General features: G+C 55.0%; 1 protein-coding gene across 4 annotated transcripts in view; it reads left to right on the plus strand.

Moving 5' to 3' along the window:
- RARA (retinoic acid receptor alpha) overlaps positions 1-18,163 on the plus strand; it is a 44,566-nt gene that overhangs the window by 10,340 nt on the left and 16,063 nt on the right. For 2 of the 4 annotated variants that reach the window (XM_090292731.1, XM_090292730.1), the window contains exon 2: positions 10,620-11,158. The exons of 1 other annotated variant lie outside the window; for it this stretch is intronic. In XM_090292731.1, the coding sequence (XP_090148857.1) occupies positions 10,981-11,158 (178 nt within the window). In that variant the 5' untranslated portion in view covers positions 10,620-10,980. Of the gene's footprint in view, positions 1-10,619; positions 11,159-18,163 lie in introns of those variants that run through there. One more of the 4 variants, XM_090292733.1, reaches the window with a different exon arrangement.

An 18,163-nucleotide genomic window follows, 5' to 3' on the forward strand; every position in this document is an offset into this window, starting at 1 on the left:
ACCTGCCTGGTGTGGAATCCCTCTTCTGTGACTAGATTGCCTTCTGCCTGCCTGTTGTGTGCAATGTGTGTATGTGTGTGTTCTCCAGGGGACTTGTTCCTGAGAACACTTCCCCACTCCCCTGACCCTTGCTGCATACCCCCAACTCTCACTTCTACTACTGACCACCATCCTCTACCCCAGTTCTCTAGTTAGGAGATTCAGGGACGTTTCTTGGCCGCTTCTGTGGCTTAGTGGTCATAGGGCAGAGTTGTTCTGAGGAAGTGGTTCAGTAGGGACACCAGGTCTTGCTAGGAGACAGGGGCTCAAGCCTTAAACTGCTCTGGGGCCTTGTGTTGGATGGGGAGGTTGGGCTGGGGAAGCCCCAGGTTGGAGTGGGGATGGCTTGGAGCCTTGGGGCTTCCCCTGTGGGGGGCATGGTGGAGATGAGTCTGGGGGTGGGAGCAACAGAAAGAGTATTTGGAGCTGGAGGAAGAAGGCAGGGGTGGTTGTGGAGTCAGGGAGTTTGTGGCTTTGAAAGATGTTGGTGCACTGGGAGGGGCTGGGATGTCATTCTGCCTGGAAATCTGGGCCATGTGGGTCCTGAGATAGATCTGTCACTAAGGTCAGACTTGATAGGCCCTTGGGACCTGAGGATCTTGGATTTGGAGGGATTTGGAGAGTGTGAATGAGTGTGCATGAGATGGTCACCACAGGAGTACCCCCCTCCCGCCCTCCCATCCCCCCACCGACTATTGAGGGCAGTCCAGAGGCACTGGCACTTCTGCCAAGACCCTGGGCTTGGCATGGCTTAATCCTGGCCACCTCTTCCTACAGCCCCTAAATCTCTGTCCTTCGGTTTAACCCTAAATGCCCCTGCTACTACTCTGGGTCACCTCTGTGGTCCCCCTCCTACTCCCAATCATGTGGCAGCCTGGCAGGAAGCTAGCTGTGGGCAGCACCATCCTGATCACCCTCATGCATTCCCCGCTGGGCACAGTCACCCACATGTGCCATGACGTGGTTCCTGCTACCCCGTCTAGTGTGGGGGAGAGGACATTATCTGAGTGGCCCTTCAGGTTGTTTTTTGGGGCATTGACCCACACCCCAGTTAGTTTCCCTTCCCCTAAATCATCTGGTCTTGGAAGTTGGCTGTGCCCTTTGAGGCCTTCGCTCCCAGGTCACTCCTTGCTCAGACTTTAGAGTCTTAGGTGGGGTACTCCTCAGAATGGTGTGACTTGAGGGTGAGACCTGTCCCAAAACATAGACCTCAGTGCCCAGTTCCCTGTCCTCTAGGTGGCATGGGCAGGACAGGACCTAGGCTGGGCTGGAGGGGTAGGTGTTTGGGTATCTGTTTGTGAGCACTCTGAGGTCTGGGGTGAGGGGCTATCCCTGTGATGAACAAATGGGGTTATCTCCACTTACCCAGCAGTCCACACCCCTTTCTGGTGGTGGTGGTTTTGGGAGTGTGGGAAGCTGGCAGGGGCCCTGGCAAGATGACCAGAGTTGCCTTGACTGACTGGGTTTGGGAAAGGAGCGTGGCAACGATGCCCCAGCTCCCAGGGCTTTGGCTGTACATCCTCTTTGCTGCCTGCTGTCTTTCCTCCCTCCGTTCCCCTCTCCACCCTCTGGCTGCTGTCTGGAGCCCACACGGTTTATGGGGGGATGTGGGGTGAGGGTGAGTGTCTGGATCTCCATGTGTGTCCAGGGAGTGTTTTAGGGATTGGCAGAATTGGCTGAGGGTGTCTGGGTGTCCCTGCAGGGTGGGCAGGGTACGGGGACCAGGCGCAGAGTGTGAGAATGTGTCAGGGTTGGTGCGTCTGTCCCCAGTCTGGCTCGGCTCGGGTGTGTGTCTCTTGCTCCGTCTGAATCTTGCCTCCCGCTCCAGTCCCTGCCCCCCCTTCCCCAGCTGGGACCGCCTGCTTGCTCTCCCTCTCTCTCCGCAACTGGAGCCTCCCTTGCTTGTTCCTGGAATTTGGAGAGGAGGAGGAGGAAGAGGCAGGCAGACAGACCTCCCACACTGTAGCCCGCCCGCCTGGCATCATGGGGAAATGAAATAGGCGCTGTGGAACTAAGGTTTCTTTGGCTTCCCCAGACCCTCCAACACACGTCACAGAGCGTGGGGGGGGCAGGTCTTACAGGAGGGGTATGGGCCCCCCACCCGCTGCCTGGCAGCAACGCCTCTTTTTTCCACCCTGCATCCTGCCTGCCAGGGCCCCTGCTGGGACCTCCAGGCACTACTGTCAGCCCGGAGGGGGCGGGTGGGGGGATTAGACTGCTGCCAGCCTGGCCAGCACCTGTTGCCAACCCCCAGCTCTGTAACTGGAGCTAGCCTGGGAGGGGGCTGCAAAATGACAGGTGGAATTTCTGCAACCAGGCACCCCCCACCCCTAACCCACTGGATATGCCTTTCCCTTCCCAGAACAAGGAAAGCCTGTCCCTCCCAAGTGTCAACCTGATCTCATAGATGATGTCCCTGTTCTGTATGGGGGCAGGGTCTGAGAAGATGGGGAAGGGGATGAGTTTATTGCTATTTGCCCAGTGACCCCCACTGGCTGCAAAGCTGGGCTGCTCTTATTCGAGTTTTCTGTACAGTGCTGCTCTGGCAGGATCAGGGGCACAGGGATATGTGGATGGGGTGGTTCTGTGTTAATATTTTAATTGCATAAAAACTGGGAGCTCAGCTCCAGGCCAGTGGGGAGTCTGGGTCTGGCTGGCCTCCCAGTTTGGGCTAAATATAGTCTGGGACATCTGCAGAGAAGGGGAGGGGAGTAGAGGGAGGTTCCATTCCCCCCCACCTCTGGCCAAGGTGCCCTCTCTGGGCGGGCACCTTGGAGCAGGGAGGGGCATTCCTCAGCACAAAAGGTAGGGAAGAGGTTCGTGGGGGCTGGGCACAGTTGAGACCTCATTGGCCTGGAGGCTGATAGAAGCCTGGGATGAACCCGGAGGCTCAGCGACAGCACCAGAGTGGGGCACGTAGAGCTGGATCCAAGGGCTCTGCTCTCCTCTCCTCTCCTCAGAGCTGCCTCAGGTCTCTGTCACTGCACCCGGCTGTGTGTCACTGTGACCCACTCGCCGTGTGCCTGTGTGTACACACACCTACCTTCTAGTGGCTCCTTCTCAATCCCTCCCCCAGAACCTCCGTTCCCTGGGTCCTACTGCAGGTCCCCAGCCCTTCTTCCTTCTGTCCCTTGCCCCAGAGTGAAACCTTCAGCCCAGGAATCGAGACTTGAGAAGGGGAAGCTGCGGTGGGGAGTTCTCTGATCTCCAGTCACGGCAGGAAGTGGAGGGGAGGGGGACCAAGGCGGGGGACCGTGAGTGGCAGGCGCGGAGGGAGGGCCCGTCTGTTCTGCGACCAACCTGGCACACTGTGGTGAGGGGGTGGCCACCCACCCTCCCAGCCACCCTTCTTCCCTCCAGCTCCAAGTGGGGGAAACTTAGGGGACAGCTGATTTCCCAGGGGTTGCTAATAATCTTCATCACCCTCCCCACACTGAAAAAAAAGTCTTCCTGTCATGTGACTGTCACTTCCTGTCCCGCTGTGGTTCCCGGCATGTTTGTTGTTGGTTGCCATAGAGATGGCCACTGTAGGCATTACCCTGGTTCTTGTGGGGAGGAAGATGCCCCTCCTCCTAGGCCCACAGTTGGGGGGGACTTGGGGGGCCTGTCTAGGAAGCCGTTTCAGGGTGAGTGTGTGTGGTCTCTGATGCCCCAGATCCCCCGGGGCCCCCCAGATTTCTGTCTGTGGGAAGGAGGCACTGCTACCTACTCAGACGAGTGTTGGGGTGACTCTGACCACATCTGGCTGTCCTTGACTGTGGCTTACTATGTGAGTCTGACTGTGCAGACCCTGTCCCCTCCAGCATGCCTTGTCAAGATGCCACTTCATGTCACTACTTTTGGAGCTTTCTCCCATCCTGTGTTCTCATGGAAATGACCTTTCCCAGGGAGTTTCTGTGGCTTCTTGGGGTCCATGCTGGAGTAGGGTGGGGCTCTGGGCAGGATTCCTGGTTGTGTGTGTTTTGTTTGGTGGGAGGTGGTGTCCCCCTCACACACAGCCTGCACCACTTCTCTCTGATCCCGCAGGTCTTGTCATTAAGGCGAAAGCCATAGAATTTTGTGACTCATTCATCCCACTCCTCCTGGGCTTCTCTGTTTGCTGGGGATGGAGAGGGGAAGAGATTCCCCCAAGTTCTAGCCCCAACTGAGTAGTCTGGTGTGAAGTAGGAAGTTCCTGGGGGGTCGATGGAAGGGGGGGAGTATGGGGCGGGGCAGAGTCTGACTCAGGCCTGGTCTGGGGTCAGAGCCAAAAGGATATCCTGAGGCAGGAGTTGGGGGCGTTCCCAGCTTCCCTGCAGCCTGGGTCCCCAGGGAGGGGTGCTGGCTGGGAGGGGGCTGGTAGCCCTAAGTCCTACTGACAGCCTGTCTGCACTAGGATTCAGAATCCTAGTCACTGGGTTGGGGCAGAGCTGAGCAGATGCGGGGATTGCTATAGCTTTACACACACATGCATGTGCACACACATGTGCACACACAGGCTACCTGTGTGCTCCGTCCATCTAACGCCCCCACTGTGAGACGGTTGTGCTTCCTACTCTGTGGAGGTTGGGAGACAGTAGTGAGTGGGCAGCTGCCAAGGTGAGGGTGGGGAAAGCCCCGTGCCAGGATGGGTGTGAGGACGGTGGTTTCCAAGCTGGGGGGTCCCCTTTTGTCTGTGCCACTTTGGTCCCCCTACCTGGACAAAGCTGCCTTTGTTTGGACTCACTCCTGTGGTCTGTCTGTGGCCTAGGCTGGCTCATCTTTTTCTCTTCCTGTTTCTTCCTTCCCCAGGGCTGCTCTCTCCGCTTGAGGCCCGGGCTGCCCCTTGCCCTTTCACCTACTCTCTGCTCTGAGTGGGAGACTTCAGCTCTGGTTCTAGGGGGTACCCTCAGCCACCCTGGGCTTTGGAGGTCCTGAGCACAGCTCTCATGGGGCTCTGGGGTGTGGTCCATGAGGGTTCAGGAGTTGGGGGCTCTACCCTGCCCATCAGAGACCCCCATTTCCTCCTCCTAGAACTTGGCCTGTTCTGAGCTTGGGCTTGTCCAGTTGCCCTTTCAGCCTGTTTTTCAGTCACTACTGAAACTGTGGCATGTGGAGGTCAGAGCTCTGGGTAGCTGGTGCAGAACCCTCAGCTGGGTGGGGCACAAGTTGGGGAGACATCAGACCCAGTCTCCTTGAACCAGGCTCTGCGTGTTGAAGCAGTGGGCAGAGGCACCATTCGGAGGGAGACACTGGACTTCAGCCCACCTGCAGCCCCTCGGAGCATGTGCTCAGGGCCTGCACATGCTTGGGGCGGGCTTTCAAACAAGTCCTAGCCCTGGTGAGGCAGGCCTGGGGTTCGGAGAGGCTGGTGGGGAAGAGGTGCTCTCCACCTGTCCCAGCCTAGTCCATGTGATCCTTCTCACACCCTCTTGGGGTAGTCTCCTTCTTGCATCCCAAACCCTGGTGAGCAGAAGGTAAACAGAGGACCAGAGTAGCCAGAGTATGGGCTTGTCAGAGAGGAGAGGGGTGAGAATATTAGCCAGGGGACTCCTGGAAAAAGGGAGCAGTGGTCATCCCTGCTCCCCAACTCCTGCCTGCAGACTGAGGAGCATGAGGGAAGGGAGAGGTTGTGTGTGTGTGTGTGTGTGTGTGTGTGTGTGTGTGTGTGTATGTTCCTGGAAAGTTTATAAATAGCTCCAGCCCTTGTTCTGGTTTGAAATCTGCCCTGTCCCACCCTGTCCTGCTACTGGCAGGGTAGGGGGTCCAAAGGGGCCAGGTATTTGTTTCTGCTGGGGCTGGAGTTCCCATCCACACCCCCTACAAGTTCAGTTTGAGCTTTGGGTGTCATTTGCATATGATTCATTGACTGTCTAGAATTGCTAGGAAACCCCCTGTCCCCCCTTCTTTTAAGCTCCCCAACCCTGATTTCCTTCTTTCAGCCCCTCTGGGACTGCCTGATTTCTGTTCATTGGGAACCATTGTTTCAGGAGAGCCTGTGGAGCAGAGAGGAGAGTGAATGAAGGGCGGTGGGCGGCTGGGAAGGCTGGGTTTGCGGACCCCTGGCTTCTCTCCCCTGATGATAGGGAGGAAATGGTCAATTTCTCTTCCCCTCCTACCCTCCCCAAATCCAAAGGTTTCCCTTTTTTGGTTTGTGAAATGAAAGAAGGGAATTTGGGAAAGGGTTGTGGTCAGGCCTCCACCCACATGCCGAATATCCCTCTCCCCACATCCCACACCTCAGTCTGGGGGAAGCAGACCCTGGAAAATGGTTAATTCTCCTGCCCAGCCCTGTCAGCAGATGCTGACCCTGGTTGGAAGAGGGAAGGGAGGCACTGGGTGGTGCCGAGAGGCGTGGGGAGGGCGGGACCCAGTTGCCCAGCACCTCCTGTGCTAGGTGCTTTCCAGGACTTTTATCTCTTAAATCACACCACCAGTTGTTGAGGTAGGCAGTCCACAGGCAAGTAAACAGATACTTAGAGAGTTTAAGTGACTTGCCTAAGGTCACCCAGAGTGGCAGAGCTGAGATTTGACCCATCAAACCTCTGGTTCTTTCTACCATCTTCAAGGTTCAGCCAGCTCCTGCCCTTTGCTCTCAGAGTGTGACTCTGGGGAATACAACGAATGGGTGGCTGGGGACACCTGACCCTGGAGAGGGATTGTGGGGCCTTGGTGAGGGAGGCCCCAGCAGGCAGGGGTGTGTGGCTGGTGGCAGGGGCTCTAGCCCCCCACCCCTGTTTCTGCTGTGCTACATCGAGGTTCAGTGTATTGGAGGTGTGGGCCTGTGGTTTTCTCTCCCTCAAGGGAGGGTGCCCGTGGGCAGTAGAGGTGGCGGGCACAGGGTGGAGGTTGGATGTGGGTAGTTTGTTTTCCCTTTCTTTGGTTCTGGTTTCGATTCTGTGACAGTCTTCTCCACCCCTGGGTGCAGGGGGCCAGGGCTCAGATGTCTCCTTGAGAGTCATGGCTCCAGAGGGACCTTCTGAGGCAGAGTTTGTGCTCTTTGGCTCTGTCCCCATCACCCATGCCTTGCCCATCCCTGTTCCCTTGCCAGCCTGGCCCTTGGCCCATTTTTGTGATCTTTACCCCCTTCCACTGCTAAAGGCGTTCCCCAAGGGGCTAAGTAACTTTGCATCGAAGTTTGCAGGCTTAGCAGGTTTAGGCAGAGTGACCTTCCAGCTTTTCCCTGAGATGTGTATCTGTCGTGGGGGATGGGTGAAGTTTGGTCCAGTTTCTTCCTTTCTTTTTTTAAATTTATTTACTTTTAGAGAAGGGAAGGGAGTGAGAAGAAGAGGGAGAGAAACATGCAAGAGATACATGGATTGGTTACCTCTCACATGCCCCCAACTGGGGACCTGGCCTACAACCCAGGCATGTGCCCTGACTTGGAATTGAACTAGCGACCCTTCTATTCACAGGCCAGTGCTCAATCTGCTGAACCACACCAGCCAGGGTGTGGTCCAGTTTCAAACTCCTGACGAGCAGAGTCACGGCATTAAGATGACTATAGTTATATCTCCTGCGGGGGCAGCTGACTGAATGCACCCCTAACCCCCCAAAAGCTAGGTCAGGATGCCTGGAGTCTGGAGTAAATGACTTTCTGGGCCTCAGCCCCCTGGGCCTCACCTCAGAGGCAGGCCCCAGTATGGATGTGAATCCACCAGAGTATTTCTCGAAGGCTGCACCTCTGTGTGCTTATGGACTCCAGTGTGTGTTGGGGGGCTGGACCCCCAGGGAGGCAGGTACAGGGGCCAGGCTGGCTGTGTGAGGGCCGGGGGATATACAGCTTGGGAAACTGTGGGGGCTGTGGTTGTGTTTCTGTGGGGAGCTGTGTCCTGGGGCTGGGCTCGCAAGCCCTGAACCATGTTCATTGTGTGGTGGAGCCCAGGTGTGCAGAGATGATATCTCCAGGTTCCCTCTTTTTCCGTGCGTGCCCACACACACACAGGCTGGGTGTGCAAGCATGCTCTTGCCTACCCGTACGCTTCCCATAGACCTGCCTGCATGAGTTTCTGCAAGTGGTGTGTGCGTGTGTGTGTGTGTGTGTGTGTGTGACTGTCAGTGCTGATGAGGCTCAGTCAACCCCTCCTTCCTTTGCCTGAGTTCCGTTGACGGAGGCCCCACAGGGGTGTGGGGGGCCCAGGGCAGCAGTTGGCCCAATGGGTGGGGCTCCTGTCCCTCTGACATCAGTCCTCTCAGCCTGGGAAGGAATCTGCTGGGGCCTGGGGAGGGAAGGGGGCACCTCATTCAAAAGTAAAGACAGAAGTCCAACGGTCATCATAATTATTAGTAACAATAAAAATCATGGTCATTAACAAGGTCCTAGGAGAGCTGCCCCCTCCCTAGCAAGTACCTGTCTCTACTTCCCCCTCCCTCAGCCAGACACAGGCTGGCTGACTGGCCCAGCGGGGCCCAGAAACCCTGGTCTCATCCACAGTGGCCTTGGCAGGAACTCCCCCTTCCCAGGCATGGCTTGTCCCCTGGACTCCGGGTCTGAGCCTGGAGCCTGGAGCTTGGAACCTGGTATGGCCTGAGCTTGGGGGTTGGGGTTGGAAAAGGGGAGCAGTTATTATTTTGGGTCTTTGTGGCTCTGTTTCTGTTCTTTCCCTTCTTCCTTTCTCCCTTCTTTTAAACAGCTTTATTGAGATGTAATTCATATACCATAAAATCCATCCATTAAAGTGTACAGGTGAATGGATTTAGTACATTCAGAGTTGTGCAAATACAACCCAATCATTTTAGAAAATTTTCATCACTGCAAAAAGAGCCCCCATACTCTCAGCAGTCACTTCCCATTTCCCTCAAACCCACACCCCAGTCCCTGGTAACCACAATCTACTTTCTGTCTTTATAGGTTGCCTCTTCTGGGCATTTCATATAAATTGAATCATACACTATGTGGTCTTTTAGAACTAGTATAATGTGTTCAAGGTTTATCCATGTTGTAGTGTATATCAGTACTTTGTTTCTTTTTGTGGCAGAGTAATATTCCGTGGTATAGATATACAACATTTTATTTATTTATTCATCAGTTGGTGGACATTTGGTTTCTCTTTGGCTGTTACGAATAATGCTGTGCAAGTATTTGTGTGGACTGATGTTTTCATATCTCTTGGGTAGATACCTAGGGGTGAAATTGCTGGGTCATTATAGAAGAACTCAGTTTAACCTTTTGAGGAACTGCCTCACTTTTCCAAAGCAGCTATTCTAATTTACATTCCCACCAGCAATGTAGGAGGATTCCAGTTTTTCCACATCCTTGTCAACACTTGTATTATCAGTCTTTTTTGATTATAGCCATCTTAGTGGACATGAGGTAGTATCTCATTTGCTTTTGATTGGCAGTGTTTCTTTCTCTCTTTTTAAAGATTTTATTTATTTTTTAGAGATAAGTGAAGGGAAGAAGAAAGAGGGAGAGAAACATCGATGTGCAAGAGAAGCATCAATTGGTTGCTTCTTGCACGTGCCCAACTGGGGACCCGGCCTGTACCCCAGGCATGTGCCCTGACCGAGAATCTTTAAACTGGTGACCTTTCAGTTTGCAGGCTAGCGCTCAGCCCACTCAGCCACACCAGTCAGGGCTCTGTCTTTTCTTTTGTTTTTCATTTATATACTATATATATATACACACACACACATGTATACGTATTTGTGTGTGTATACACACACAAACTGATTTATGTATATATAGCCCAAATGGATTTGAAGCAGCCTCTTGTGAATCTGCTTCTTTCTCTCTCTTTGCTGTTTGTCTTACTGTGTCACAGTCTCTGGGTTCCTGTCTCTCTACCCCATGGTGTTATCTGTGCGTGTCCTCCGGTCCCAGCTGTTCAAACAGGGTGTGGATCTGTGTACACATGGTGGGGGGCATCTGGCCTTTCATCTGCCCCCATCTCTCACCCCTCCAGGGAGGCTGCTTTTTCAGACTGAGTATGTGGGTGAATCCTGAGATTAGCACCCCCCCGCCATGCCTTCAATGCAGTCCCTACCTCCTGACACACTGCCCACCTCCAGCCCATCCTGCTGTTCATGCCTGGGGGTGATGCCCAGGAGTCCTCAGTTCGCATTTCCCTATTTTCATGTATGTAAACAGGCCTCCTCCCTTGGCCAGTGGCACAAACCCATTTGGGGTGCTGGGGCTTGGATATGGGGGGGGGAAGTGGTGTAAAAGGGGCCCCCGGCTTAGGAGTCATTTTTCTGAGAAGTGCCAATGCTTTAGGGAAGCGGCTTTTCCTCCCCCTCCCTAACCCTCTCCAGCCCTCATTCTCTGCATCTTGACCTCAGGTAACCCACACTGGGGGAAGGAGCACAGCTGCCTGCCTCTGCTGCAGGGAACCTCTTGGGGGGGAGCACTGTGGACCCTTTCCCCTTCAGGATTGCGGTGAGGCCCTCTGTGGCTCTGAGCTCTGTCCTCGTCTCCCCAGCCTGGCTGTGCTGTCCTGCCACCCCCAGCAGTGTCTGGGCCCTGCTCCCAGGCTGTCTCTGCCAGCCAGGCATGGTGCCAGCTGTCTGCTCAGCCGGGTGCCACGGGAAAATCTCCGGCCGCCCAGGTTGGGGAGCTCCACGGGGAATGCCTGTGTGCCCGCTCTTCAGTGCCCACTCACCTGTCTTTCCTCTTTCTGCAGCATCACAGGACATGGCCCCCCCAGCTGCCTACCCAGGGGTCATCTAAGAGAGGCATCCTTTTCAGCGTCCTGAAGGCCAGCTCTGGACCTTCCCAGGAAAGTGCCAGCTCACGGAACTGCTTGACCAAAGGACCAGCTCTTGGGACATCCCCCAGCCCCTGGCCCCAGCTAGAGTGGGGGCTCCAGGAGGCTGAAATTAACTTGCTAGCCTTGGACGGCAGCTCCAGGACAGAAGGGGGGGTGGGCTGACCACCCAAACCCCCTGTGGGCCCAGGCCCCATGCCCCAAGGAGGGGCGGCCTGAAGCCCGCCAGAGCCTTCTGCCAGACTGTCTGCCTGCCTTCTGACTGCGGCTGCTTGGCATGGCCAGCAACAGCAGCTCCTGCCCAACACCTGGGGGAGGGCACCTCAATGGGTACCCGGTGCCCCCCTACGCCTTCTTCTTCCCCCCTATGCTGGGTGGACTCTCCCCGCCAGGCGCTCTGACCTCTCTCCAGCACCAGCTTCCAGTTAGCGGCTACAGCACGCCCTCCCCGGCCAGTAAGTGGGGTGGTGGGAGGCTTGGTGGGGGAGCTCTGGAGGGCAGCAGGCCTTGGGCCTTGGCCTCTGGGTGCATCTGTTCTGCTACAGTGGCGAGGTCTTCTCCAGACAAGGGGGACCATCATTTGGGGGGCTCGAGGATGAAAAGCCTGTAGGCTGATCATGGTTGTATTTGATGTTGGGGGCGGCAGAGGGAGAGATGAAACGACGCTGTTCCGTGGTGCCCCCAGCCCCCTCCTGTGCTGTTCCATCCAGGGCCTTATAAATAGCTCCAAGGGCTGGACACAGAGGCTGGAGGCGAGTAAACGAACCTCTTGACATTTGGTGAAAACCGCAGCTCTACTGAGAGCAGCACCCACCTAGCCCCCAACCCCCACCCCCACCCCATCCAGTGCCTCTGAGGGAAAGGGCTTGAAGGAGCGGAGAGGGACAGGCTGCTGGAACTGTCTCCCACTGCCAGCTCTGCGTCGTGGAGAGGGTGAGAGGGAGGGACCCATGAGCAGCCTGGAGGATAGGGCAAGTGTGCCAGGAGGGGCGCTGGGCCTGGACTCTGACTGTGGACACATGCATGCTCTTGGCAGGGCCTGTGTTTTCTTTCTGCCTCCTTTCTCTGCCATGGGGGTTGCCTGTTAGCTGGACAGGGGTCTCAGTACCCTTCCCTGGCTGGCCGAGCCAGGTAGTGGGAGGTGGCGGCGGCTATGGCCAGCTGGCAGAGTCCAGACCTTGGGCCTGCCAGGCCGCTTACAGTAACTCTGGCCCCCAGGGCCCAGCTGGGCGCCAGGCCAGGGCTAGGGGGGAGGAGGGAGCCAGGGCCTGGCCTGGGGCTCGAGGTGGGGTGGAAGCAGCAGAATAGGCCACGGACAGGCAGGCTGGCCGGTCAGCTGCTGACCTGGGAAAGGTGTCCCACCCCTTCTGGTGAGCAGGGACTGAACACCCTGCCCTGGGCACCCACCGCCCCTCCCACAGCCACTGGCAAGCTGCTTGGCATCACTGCCCCGTGCTCCTGGCTGGACTGGGTTAGTGTCCCTTTCTCATTGCGGGGGCAGTGCACTCTCCCCAGAGCCAGGGAGTCTCTTTGTCCCTGGGGCAGGCCCTGGCTGGGTGCCTCACTGCCCGCACTGGCCCAATGCCTACCGCCACCACTGCTTCCTGGATTGCCTCCTCTGGCTCCTCCAGGGCCCCCTTCCTCCCAGGCCCCACCAGCTGCTGGAGTCGGAGCTCTATGTCTGTACTTTTTTAAGGCCCTTACCCTTTAAGCCCTGGAGCAAGGGGCCAGTCAGTTACCGCCTGGGTCTGCACCACCACCCCTTCTCACACCTCCATCTTCCGTCTCTTCCCTCTCTGTTGTCCTCCTCACATAGGATGTGAGGCAGGTGGCATAGTGATCTGGGAGTCGGGGACCCAGTTCTGACCTGGTCTTTAGTCTGTGCCAGGTGACGGAGAGGCCAGTCTCTGGGTTCAGGGTTGCTGGGGAATGGGTGGGTGTGGGGTTGTTGCATCTAAAGGACTGGGGTTCATATTTCCAGCTCAGGTAACTGGAGCGTCTTCTTCCTGCCAGGGTGGGATTTTGTCGGGAGCAAGAAGTAGGGGCCATAACCGGGTGCTTGTGGACAACTTGCCCTTCCCCTGGTGATGGGAACAGAGTCCCAGACACTACTCCCCTGGGGCCTGGACTCCCAGAGGGTGATAGGGGGCTTGGCCCCCGGCCATGCCCTGTCCTGTGCCAGAGAGTGAATACTCTGCCCTCTGAATGTTGCAAGCTTCTTCCTCTTTCTTAGAGGTGGGTGGAGAGGGCTTCCGGGTTCCCCACTTCCCACGCTGGTAACCTTTCCCCCCAGGGTGGGGTGCCCACATTTCAGGCAAGTAGAGGCTTCTCTGGCTTTCTCCACCCAGGTTAGGCAATGCCCCTTCCTGCCCCCTCCCTGTGTGAGCCTGTGGGTTTCCCTGCCCCTCTCCCCTTCCTAATAAACAACACCTTCTCTTCCTACCCAAATCCTCACTTCTGAGCTTCTCCCTTACCTTCCGCTTTTCTGGGACCAGGGGCATCTCTCTGCTTCTTGCACAGGGCTGTGGGGCCTGACCCTTGGCTCTGGGTACCGAAGCATGACAGGTCAAAATTCGCACATGTGGGAGATGGAGGCAGCCTCGCCTTTCCTGTTGCCCCTGCTCGGGATGGTGCTGGGTTCAGGCACTTCCTAGGAGAGGTGGTCATGTGTGCCCTCTTTCCTGCAGGGGGCAATGACAGGCTCTGGTCCTCTGCCACCCTTTTGTAGGAAACCTTGCTGATAAGGCTCCCTCCTCCCACTTTCCCCTTTCCCATCCCTCTCCCCAAGTCAGGAGGAGGCTGGACCTTGGGTGTCTTGGGTGTACCCTTCGGAGACCTGTGGAATGACATAAATATTCTCCAGGTTACTGTGGGGAGGGGTGGGTATTTGTCCTGCTGTAGTCTCTCAGGGAACCAGAGTGGGAGGTCCAGAGCTGGTGTAGGACCCTCTACCCTGGGGCTCAGTCTCCTCTGAGGACTGCTGTTTACTGTGGAGGGCCGGATTCTGTGTGCATTGTGGTGAGGGTCAGGGTTGTGTGTGTTTTAGGGGTGGGGAGGTCAAGGTTGGGTGTGTGTTGGGAAGGGAGTTAATGGTTTGTGTGTATTGGGTGAGTGGATCAGAGAGTTAAGTGTGTTTTGGGGGAATCAAATCCAGCTTGTGTGCTGGAGAGGGTGGTGACTTAGGGCATAGAGTGTTTAAGGGGGAGTGGTCTGTGGATTATGTTGTGTGTTTGGGGAGGGAAAGGTCTTTAATTCTTATCAGCTAGGCTGGTGGGGAATCTAACCTGCTTTTTCTGTTGCTCACCCCAGGCATTCTGCAGGGAGGGGAGGCTGTGTGGGCAGTGTAGTTGGAGTTCAGGCTTTGTCAGTTACTACTCTGATAACCTCTTTGAGCATGGTTCCTAGTCTATAAAGTGGGGGTATTACCCTCCCTCAGAGGGTTGAGACTAGGCAAGATCATCCATATAAGATCATCCATGTAAAGTACTCAGCTGTGTGCTGTGCTTGTGGTTATTGCTGTCTCATTGCCGTGGTACAGCTCTTATGACAGTGAAAAGGGACCCAGTCCCCCCTAGGTGGGAGTTGGAGAGAACGGGTTACTAACATCTGTGGAGCACCTACTGTGTGGGGGACTTTATCTGTTTTACAAATCTTAATCCCTACAATCCTGGGAGAGGGACATTATCTCCATTTACACAGGAGGAAACTGCTCTGGTGGAGTTTGTGAGTGGCTTCAGTGACCAGGAAAGCTGGGCTGTTTTCAACCATCCAGATTGGCATTTGTGGGAGGGTGTTTTGGGGGGCACTCCTGGTGTGGGAAGCTCTGGGGGTGGTGCCAATATTGAAACCCCTTCCCCTATACACTGAGGCCTGGCTCCTGCCTTGGGAACTCCCACCTTCCCTCAGTAGGAGGTGCGGGAAGGCTCCCCACCCCGCCTGCCCTGCCGCCCTGCTCCCACCACCACCTGCCACCACCAGCCTAGCGCCCTCTCTTCCCTGTTTTGGATCTTGAAGGCTGGAGGGAATGAGTGACAAAAGGCCTGGGCCAGATCTCCATCCTGTCCTAGAAATTGAGAATACAATCTGTTCACACCCATCCCCACCCCCGAATCTGCCCACTGCAGCCCATGGGAGTTTGCAGAGCTCAGCAGGCAACCTTCCCCCATCTCCACACAGACACTGTAGGAACAGAGTGTAAAAGCCTGGGTTCATAACCTTATTTTGTTTCAGTTTGTGGGTTGGAGGCAGGGAAGTTGGAAGCAATCAGTAGAGGATCAGGGAATGGGAGCCCCAAGATTGGCTTAGACTTTTCCTTTCTGTCCACGTACTGGCTGTGTGTACCCAGAGACTGGGGAATGGCCCTAGGGTCTGGGACCTTGGGGAGACAGAGGAGGGGGTGTGCTCTTCTGCTCTCCCCTCCCTCCTACTCCCTCCTCCCTCCTCTTTCCCTGGACAATAGGAGGGACAGCCCAGGGGGAGGGGGTAATGCTACATTGGCCTTTCCTGGGATCCAAAATGTAGAGTCAGCCAAAAGACAGTGGATGGAGTTTTGAATGAAAATAGGGCCCCTCACCTTTTATCTGACAGCATTAATAATGCACAGGCCCCTCCTGGCAGGATCTCAGCATGGGTTGGGGGAGGGGACTCAGGGAAGGAAGACTGTCCTCCTCTTAGACTAGCCAAGACCTGAGATGCCGTGTGCCCATGGGTATGTGCCAGTGCTGGCCTGACTACCCTTCAGGGGTAGTGTCTATGGAAAGGGGAAGTGTTTTCCTTCTTCAAATTACTTTGGGGCGGTGCCCACACTGTCTTCCTCCTCCTCCTCCTTCATGGAGTCTGTGCATAGCCAGTGGAGCTGGGTCTTCCAGGGTGGACTAGGGGCCCTCAGCCCTGGCCAGATCAGAAATTGAGGCCCTTCCCTCCCCATTTTGACTACTGGGTTGCTGGGAACCTCAGCCAACCCACAGACCAACACTCCTGTGGGCAGCAGCCTTAAAGGACAGCTCTTCCTGTTCAGTCTTGGGCAGGTCCCCTAGCCTCTCTCTGAGTCTGTTTCCTCCTCTTTAGCAAGACTCCTAACCCATCCCCTAGCTTAGGGAGTTGCTGTGAAGCCACAGCTACCTGCTTGCTGATGAGGGTCTGGCCTTGCCCTGGCCAGTGTGGCTCCATGGTTGGAGCATCATCCTGTAACTGAAAGGTTGTGGTTCGATTCCAGGTCAGGGCATATGCCTAGATTGTGGGTTCATCCCTGGTCCAGGCACCTACAATCTGATCTCTGGTCCCAGTGTGGATCCCTGGTCTCAGTGCGTGTGAGGGCAACCAGTTGATGCTTCTCTCACATGGATGTTTCTCTCTCTCTCTCTCCCTTCTTCTCTTTCTCTAAAAATGCAAATGAAAATGTACTTGGGTAAGGATATAAAAAAAAAAAAAAGTTCCCTTCAAGTCATGCGCAGTGATGATGAGGAGCTTGGTGGAGCCAGAAATTGCCTTGGGTGATGGCCACCCTGTACTGGGACCTGCTGTCTGTCTGGCTCAGAGGCTCATGATTTCCTGTTGGTTATCCTCTCCAGATGGGGTTGGGGACAGGAGGGAGCCCTGCCTGGCACAAATGAGGGCCAGTTCAGTTGAGTCCATGCCTGCTGAGGACCTGCTAAACACACAGGCTTAGGGTCGCTGTGGGGGATGCAGCAGAGGAGCAGACTCCAGACCTGCAGGCAGCTAGGCAGCTGCCGTTGACACCCCCGCCCCGTCCCCACCCAGTGGGTTGGCCTTTCTTTTTCCCTCTTCTCCCACTGCCCCAGGACAATGTGTTCTGCTCTGACCTGTCCCATGACCTTGCTGTTGCCCAGAACCGGCATCTCACCCCCGACTTCTTCCCTTCTCCAGCTCCGGAAATCCTATCCATCCTTCAAGGAACATTTTTTAAAATTAATTTATTTATTTTTTTAGAGAAAGAGAAACATTAATTTGTTGTTCCACTTATTTATGCATTAATCAGTTGCTTCTTTATGTGTCCTGACCAGAGATCGAATCCATAACTCTGGCATATCAGGATGATGCTCTAACCAACTGAGCTATCTGGCCAGGGCCCAAGGGGCACCTTGAATCCAGACTCTTCTCAGAAACCTTCAGAGATGTTCCCCATAACTTGCTACACTCTCCCTCCCTCCTTTGAATGTCTATGTGTCCTTATTTTTTCTCTTCCAACACTCATCTCTACCATGAAGTGACTTCTCACCTAGTTCCTGCCATGTGCTATACTCATTTGGAGATGTTTTCCCTATCCCCAGGTCTTTGATGGCATGGACAGTACTTTGCAGCTCTAAACACAGAGCCTAGTGCATAGTTGGTGTCCAGTAGCTACATCATTTGGGAGGAAAGCTACCACGGGCCGTGGAAGCATCTGCCCTCCTTCCCAGCAGTCTCATTCACTGCCAGGGCTTGCATTTGCGCCCCAGACCCCAGCATTCCCTCTAGCCCAGACTTCGCTTAAGGTGAGACCTCACTTCCAAGACCCATGCCTACTTGTCCACCAGTGCAACAGACTTCTCTACTTCTTAGTCTCAGGAACTCTGCTGTTGCACAAGGTACACACGTCTTTTTTTTTTTTGCTATCTCCCTTCCTGCCCCCACTCACCCCCCCCTTGATTCTATGATTAAAAAGTTTCAGGAATCTACCTTCCTCTATCAACACTGCCAGTTTCCTAGTCGGCACTACCATTGTGTGCTGTCTGGATGACTGCAGTAGCTTCTAACTAGTCTCTCGTGCCCTCCTACTATCCATTCTTCACGCGGCTAGCTGCTAGAAAGATATTATAATGCTGTAACTCAGATCTTGCCTCTCCTCTGCTCAGAATTTTCCTGTGGGTTCTCCCTGCATTTAGGATAAAACCCAAAAGTGTAATTGAGGCCAACAAGCCCACCTGGTCTGACCTCAGCCCACCTCTCCAGCCAGGCCTTGTGCCCTCTTTCCTCTTGAATTTTATGCTCCATCTACCCTAGTCCTCTTTCAGTACCTCGAATGAACTCACCAGCTTCTTTAAACCCAGGACATTTGCACAGGCTCTTTCTTTTACTGGGACTGCACTCCTTCCTATTCTTTGCCTGACTAGGTCTCTGCTTTGAGGTCTTCCCTGACCCATCAACACCAACATTAATTCTCCTTCAAAACACTATATTTGTGTCATAATATCAATTATCTCAGTTTGATACACACACACACACACACACACACACACACACACATAATGGCTGTTGCTCCATGAGGTCTGCAAGGGCAGCTCACCAGAGTATCCACATAGGAGGTGCTCAAGAAATACTTTTCTTTTTCCCTTCTTGAATTGGGCTGGCATGGTAGGAATGTAGATTTTGATGGCAGAAACTTCAAATACGTTACCCTTTATTAGCAGTGTGATCTTAGACAACCCACCTAGTCTTGGAATAATAGGAATAATGCCTGC

The sequence above is a fragment of the Furipterus horrens genome, unplaced genomic scaffold, assembly GCF_987537825.1.
Source record: "Furipterus horrens unplaced genomic scaffold, mFurHor1.1.pri manual_scaffold_11, whole genome shotgun sequence".
Taxonomy (NCBI): domain Eukaryota; kingdom Metazoa; phylum Chordata; class Mammalia; order Chiroptera; family Furipteridae; genus Furipterus; species Furipterus horrens.